This window comes from Ornithodoros turicata, chromosome 1 (genome assembly GCF_037126465.1).
Source record: "Ornithodoros turicata isolate Travis chromosome 1, ASM3712646v1, whole genome shotgun sequence".
Classification (NCBI taxonomy): Eukaryota; Metazoa; Arthropoda; class Arachnida; order Ixodida; family Argasidae; genus Ornithodoros; species Ornithodoros turicata.
In genome coordinates, this window is record NC_088201.1 from 205901908 (window position 1) to 205908849 (window position 6942).

General features: G+C 49.5%; 1 protein-coding gene across 1 annotated transcript; it reads right to left on the reverse strand.

Annotated features, from left to right (window-relative positions):
- Window positions 1–911: 911 nt before the first annotated feature.
- LOC135393906 (uncharacterized) lies at window positions 912–3911 on the reverse strand. Its single transcript, XM_064624249.1, has 3 exons — window positions 3634–3911; window positions 2548–3364; window positions 912–995 (listed from the first exon to the last, which is right to left on the reverse strand). The coding sequence occupies exons 1-3, from the start codon at window positions 3909–3911 to the stop codon at window positions 912–914; spliced, it is 1179 nt and encodes a 392-aa protein (XP_064480319.1).
- Window positions 3912–6942: the final 3031 nt, after the last annotated feature.

The following is a 6942-nucleotide window of genomic DNA, read 5'->3' on the forward strand; positions in this document are numbered from 1 at the left end:
TTTCCCAAAACCCTCTCGAGATCCGAGGTGACACGAAAAGTTCTCCCGGCTTCGACCGTGTCCCCGAACGAAATCTATCCGATATGTAAAAGTCGTTGCTTATGCTGAGATCCATTAGGCTGCCTTTACAGTGACTCGAGAGCAGAAGCGGGCTGTCGAAAGCTACCGTGAAGGCATTCAGTTTATTCGAGGCACACTTATCTATAGTGGCGTTCGAGTGGAAGTGAACGTAGATGTCTGACGTCATTTCCGAATCTTGACCACGTCGCTGCTTGGAACCCAACTGTCGTGTTCTTTGTCTTAACCGAACCAGCGAACCAAGGGAAGCTCTGACCATTCACTTTCTTCTTTCTCAGCACTTTCGTTACTGGCCAAGGCTGATTAGTGTCTCAGGTTACGATGAGTACCCAGGCGAAAATTTTTTGAACTGGTACCAGTTGAACTGTGTTATCGAACAGGGACCAGTTCAGCTGGTCCCAGATCAACTGGTACCAGTTGGGACAACTGGTCCCTGTTCGATAACACAGTTCACCCAGTCCCAGTTGCAACCGGTCCCAGTTGAGACTGGGACCGGTTAGAAACCAGTTGTGCCAACTGGTACCAGTTGAGACTGGGACCGGCCAGAAACCGGTTGGGCCACCTGGTACCAGTTGATCGAACTGGTCCCTGTTCGATAACACAGTTCGCCCAGTCCCAGTTGCAACTGGACCAGTTCAACTGGGACTGGGTGAGCTGTGTTATCGAACAGGGACCAGTTCGATCAACTGGTACCAGTTGGCCCAACTGGTTTCTGGCCGGTCCCAGTCTCAGCTGGTACCAGTTGGCCCAACTGGTTTCTAACCAGCCGCAGTCTCGACTGGAACTGGTTGCAAACCTCATTGTTGAGCTGGGACCGGTTGAAGTGCCTTCACTTAGAGCGGCCTGTTCGGACAGAGGTTAGCTTGTTTGTAACCCTTTGTAGGATTGCTGCTCCCAGCAATGGCAGATCCAAAGAACTGCAATGCAAAATTGTATTTTATTTGTAGTCAAACATTACACATATTTCAATGTACATGTAGCGTAACTATAATGTAATTAAATTATAGCAGTAGATGAACTACAGAGTTACATGGAATAGATAATACTTCATGGTTGATTGGTCCCTTGCTTGACTGCCTTGTGGACATTCAACAAAGTATCAATCATTCAACAAAGTATTTGAGATGTTCTTAATAGCACATAATGGATCGATATTTTCCTTTGAGCCCCAGTAGCTTAAGGTTTCTGGAAAGTTGAAAGGGCACAAGTGAATATGCATTCAATTACAACATGTAATTGTAGTGTGTGCCTGGACAGTCACTCAATCTGAGCGGTCGTGGCCCCGGAAAGTACGCGAATCTCTCAACATTTTCGTTGTGCAGTAGTTGGACCTTTCAACTAAGAGATTCGCCAGCTTTCGGGGGCAATGAGTACTACTCTGGCGCACTACGCTAGTTCGACAACATCCGTGGTGTGAAGGATCTAAAACACGAGAATGAACGAAAAAAAAGCAAAAACAAAAACATGAATGAAAAAAGTTGCTGGTAGCGTTAACATAAACCGGATGTTACTCGTAAAACGCCATGCATTTGCAGGTGCCACGAATGTGACGCGGAACAAAGAGATGATGTTCTAATGGAAGTAATATTTCTAAATGGTGCACAACGGAAAAGCACTTAAGTATATAGTACTCACGATATAAAGCGGTCTCCACAGTTGTAGTCAAGCTGCAATCCTATAGCACCCACCCGCCGGCCGCTGGCGCTCATTGTACTGTCGCACTGTCGTAACTTGCAGACAAATCATTTAGATTATAAAACCAACGCCTATGTCACACATCACGCTAAGAACATAACGGGCAAAAATCGCTGTACAAGCACGCTGCCAAGCAAGCGACCGTTGCACAGTAAACGCATCATTCAACGCGGGAGCAGGAACGCACAAAATACAAATATAAGAGTTCCAAAATAACGTTCGTTAACACTAATGAACTTTACCAAAAATTGAAATATAATTATTTCTACTAATAAAGTTACTTTCTGATCGTTTTTATAACTTCGTCTTGCAATCTTCATATTAACCTGTCCTGGCGCTGAAACCGAAACTTCCTCCCAAATATGTAAACGGGTCCAGTTCGAACTGGCACCACCTCACTTCCAGATGCTGCCAGTCCAGCTTGAACTGGTACCAGTCCACTTTCCAGTTGCCACGATCCCAGCTTGAACTGGTTGCACACCTTGCCCACTTGCCACCAGCCCAGCTTGAACTGGTACCAGTTCACTTTCCAGTTACCACCAGCCCAGCTTGAACTGGTACCAGTTCACTTTCCAGGTACCGCCAGCCCAGCTTGAACTGGTACCTGTTCACTTCGCAGTTGCAACCAGTCCAGCTTGAACTGGTACCACAAAGTGCCCAGTTGCCACCAGCCCAGCTTGAACTGGGACCAGTTTACTTTCCAGTTGCCACCAGTTTGGTACCAGTTGGTTCCAGTTGACCACCAGTTGGTGCGAACTGGGAACGAACTGGTACCAGTTGGCTTCCCAGCTCAAATTTTCGCCTGGGTACCTCCTTGGGGTAGAAAGATCCATCCACTTCCTTACCCCAGTAATCTTCCAGCTGCACGACGGGAGGGGAGGTGTCTCTCATGCAGGAGACGGTGAAAATTTGAGGCGACCAACTCCCTTCCGAGCTCTTTTGAAAACCTTTTTTGTGTAGCAGGGCCCTCACTTTATCCCGCACTTTGAGCTTCTTTTTCACGGAGAGTACGACAGGCTTCCCATTTATCTTATTGAACAGCGCCAATTTGTTTTTGGGCGTGATTTCGGACGGGCTGATGCCCAATGTCCTGTGTTTGGTGTTGTTGATGTCGCGCACGATCTTGGGAAGCGCGCAAATGAAGTGGTATTTTCCAGTTACTCTAAAATAACGGAATATCCTGTCGCGTAAAGTCCGTATCACCCGTTCCGCCTGCGATGCCTTGATTACAGGAGAGAAGATGGAATAAATGTGTACCTTCTTTCGAGACAGGTATTTCTTCACGGTCTTGTTGTAGAATTCCCCTCCTCTGTCGCAAAAGATGCGTGTAAGTACGTTACCTCTCCGGAAAAGTCTTATCATGGCCCCTATCATTTCAGCGGGGCATTTCATCTTTAGCGGGAGGGTGCGCAGAAAATGAAAGAGGAAATCGATCGCCACGAGAATGTAGTGGTAGCCACCGTTGAACCTCTTGTATTTTGAAAAGTCGGCGAGATCCATTTGCCACATGTTGTCGATCTTGAGCGCGATGATGCGTCTCCTATTAAACTTTCTTCTCACCGGATGGTGTTGCGTGTAGGCGTCCAGCTTTCTGAGAATGGCGAGAGCCTTTTTTTGCTCAAGTGACAAGCTTTTCTATAGCGGTCCACTCCCACCAAACCACCCTCTGATTTGTCATATCCTCCATAAGTAGTCCACACAATGGAGGTTTGCTGCTGCTGAGGCTTGCACGATTTTGGCAGAGAAATCAGGTGCAATAGTTTCTAGACTTTGGGGAATCAGGAAGGTTTCTTTCCCGTCTTACGTTGCAACAAATAATTGACGAGTTTGTAAATGAAGGAATGCTTGATGGGCTTGCACGACACTGAGACACAACCCTCGCGATCCCAGGAAATAGCCTTCTTTAATTCCGAGACGACCCTTTCCGCTTCCTCTTCATCCACCTCTGGAAAGAGGAGCGAATAGTTGAAGTCATTTGTAGCTTCGGACGCCTTGTTTTTATTGTCGTAGGGGTCGAATCCGTACCGCTTGAGTATGCGATACAGCGCTTGCAGTATGAGTTTCACTTTGACGTCGTCACTCTCTTTCGAGGAAACCATGTTTCCGATGGAGGTGGTCACTTCAATTTTCTTGGTCATTGTCGAAGAGGTTGAACACAGTGGAAAGCAGGAGAGGAACCACCGACAACAGAACGCCCTGTCCTCGCTGCTGAGACAGATAGCGCTTCAAACGTTGCGGATTCTTGTGAATCTTTTCGTAAGCGAACCGACGTAAGAAGCGTTTGTGCTTCTTCAAACGCGCAAATGTGACTGGTGTTAGAGCCACCTTTCCGTTCAATACATTGAGACAAATTTCAAAGAGGTGTTTCATGTCGGACGGAGAAGAACGTTTCAAGACGTCGCGACGATGCGGAGGGGGTAGAGTAGAAAGCACTTTGAGTAAAGTAAGGTGAGGGCAGAGATTCATTTGGGAGCGTAGATATATTGACGTTCACCCGGAAAGATATTGCTACGCAACCTGTGATCCTCGTGCGTACAGTTGTGAAGATCCACGAGTAAATAAGCGTGGGGTGACGACATCGCTTGTTTATATGCGTCCAGAAAATACTCCAATCATTTCCTGCCAAATAGCTGTTGCCCAAAATGCTCCATCTGGTGGACGCTGCGTACAGTGCGCCACAGGACGACGTCACTGGCATTGTAGTATATAGTTCTAAAATGGCTGCTGTTGAAAAAGATGTTTTGTACGAGTAAGAAGATCGAGGCATTGGCGTGGTGTGAACCCAGAATGAAAAGATCGGTCACTTCCTTCAAGGAATCGTCGGTCATGTGATCGTTGACGACGATGAGCGTTGCGCGTGACGTGTCCCACTCTCGTGGTAGCTCCTTGGTAAATTTCACAAAATCCCCAAATTTGTCCTGCATGCTCTGTGAAGATATTTCTGCACGTCGAATATTTGTGACGGAGGCTTGTCCACGACGTCGTTCAGGTTCCTCAATACATTCACAACGAATGTAGATTTGCCGCACATGGAGGGACCGCTTAAGATACAGCGAAAAGGATGATGGAAACGAAAAGGTTCTGGGGAAGACATGTTGCGTGTGTACATGTTGCACGAAGAAAACGAAGAGGCTGAGACTCGTAGCGAAATGCATCTCTTTTATTTACACGTCCTCGTCCTCTACATCGGAACTGAGTCCCCAATACAGATTATCCAGACTAAAGTTGGACTCTGGCTGCCGCTAGGATGCGGTCGAGCGTCTTCATCTTGTCCTGGCACATTTCTTGACGTGTTTGCAACCATTCCAGGCGGTGGACTTAAAGGCTTCCTCCACGATGCCACGAATAATTCGTGAAGTTCTTCGTTTTTTGTCTTTCGTCGTCGACGAGAAATGCAGGAGAATAAGCCCCACATGGCGTTTTCTACGTATCGGTCAGGATGATGACGCAAGCACAGTGCACGCTGCCTTGATACAAATAAACACACGCAAAGAAACAAGAGCGAAACCGAAACGAAGAAGCAACCCGCTGCCGCTAGGAGCGCGCGCACACGCGCAGTGGAAGGAGAGAGCAAAACCGAAACTGCCTGTACTGGAGATGACCCTCGATGACGGCCGGACGGGCGGCGCAGAGGGCGCTAGGAGCGCGCGCGCATGCGTAGCAGGGCGCGGAGAGGCGCCCTAGTCACTTGCTCACTGGCTCTCGTAGAGTTCAGACTAGAGCACTGCACGGGCCCGGGCCCCCGACCCGGCCCGGGCCCGACCCGGCCCGCGGGCCGGGCCGGGCTTGTTATTGGCTGTGTGCTCCGGGCCGGGCCGAGCCCGGGCCGACAAAATACGCCAGCACCACGGGCCGGGCTGGGCCCGGGCCGTTAAAATACGCCACCACCGCGGGCCGGGCCGGGCCCGGGCCGACAAATATGTTCCCAAGAGTCAGGCCCGGCCGGGCCACGCAGCTAATTCCACACATAGGAGATGCATTAGTTCATATCATCATGCGCTTGCGTCATTCCTGTGCATATTTTGCGAAGACAAGCAAAGGGTACTGCATTATGCATATGATTCGACCGTCTAGAACATTCTCCAAGCCACTTTACATTGCTCCTCACTCCTCACATATTTCACAATCACTCTGGCAAAGCTTGGTGAGAGGGATAGGGACTGGGAGAAGCAGTTTGTCGACAGCATGCTCTATCTCCGCAAAATCTTGACAGTGTAACGATAACGCCCCGTGCGTTCTGGATTTAATTTGGTCTCGTGCGGTTACGGTGTTAAACCGCCATCACTTGTATGTTTGTCTTCTCTCCTTATAAATTTACTTATAAATTTGTTTGATAATCGCCAGAAACGCGTACGTCGCGGCTGGAAGTACTAGGCCGGGATCTACTCGCCGGGTCACCGGGCCGGGCCGGGCCGGGCTCTATTTGCTTAGACGCCGGGCCGGGCCGGGCTCTAGTCACTGGGTCACCGGGCCGGGCCGGGCCGGGCCGCATAAAAATATGAAGGTCCGGGCCCGGGTCGGGCCGGGCCATTTTTCGATGCGCCCGGGCCGGGTCGGGCCCGGAAAAGTCGGCCTGTGCAGTGCTCTAGTTCAGACGTGCGCTCAGTCGCTCCGTCGTCCCCGCGCCGACTCAGCTGTCGTCATGATCAGTTGCACCGTCGCCGCGGGGGAAAAGGTGAGTGATTTGCCGTGCTCGATGTTTGCACGTTGTTTCACCGCGCTCCTTTTCTCGCATGTTTGCCGTAGCAGTTAGGCCTTATTCCCTGTACACGTATATTTAGACTTGTTTAGTAGTGACCAAGTTTGTTGACGCACGTGTAGCACTGAGAGCCTAGTGGTTCCCACATTGTATTAGCCGCGTAGCGTTGTGCGGTGAAGCTGTGGTTAGGCCTAATCTTTTCCCTGATGTGTACTGTTTTCTCCGTAGCAGTAACAGTTAGGCCTTTTGTCTCGCATGTCTATACTTGATGAGCAGTGTTGTGCGGTGACGGTGTGGTTAGGCGTAATCTTTTTCCCCTGCATGTGTGCAGTTTTCTCCGTAGCAGTAGCGGTTAGGCCTTTTGTCTCGCATGTCTATACTTGATGGGCAGTGTTGCAATTTTACCTGCCACTACTATCTTGTTCTTTCTCGCACAGAGCTATGATGGTGGCACCATCTGGTGGGATGCG

What these genes read in the sequence shown, in the direction of transcription:
- LOC135393906 (XM_064624249.1), bottom strand. Translation starts at nt 3,911, where the DNA reads ATGACCAAGAAAATTGAAGTGACCACCTCCATCGGAAACATGGTTTCC. An exon ending in GAGGGTTGTGTCTCAGTGTC is followed by an intron (nt 3,365 to 3,633) that starts GTGCAAGCCCAT and finishes CGCCATTCTCAG; the next exon opens with AAAGCTGGACGCCTACACGC. An exon ending in TTGAGCTGGGAAGCCAACTG is followed by an intron (nt 996 to 2,547) that starts GTACCAGTTCGT and finishes TTTGCATTGCAG; the next exon opens with TTCTTTGGATCTGCCATTGC.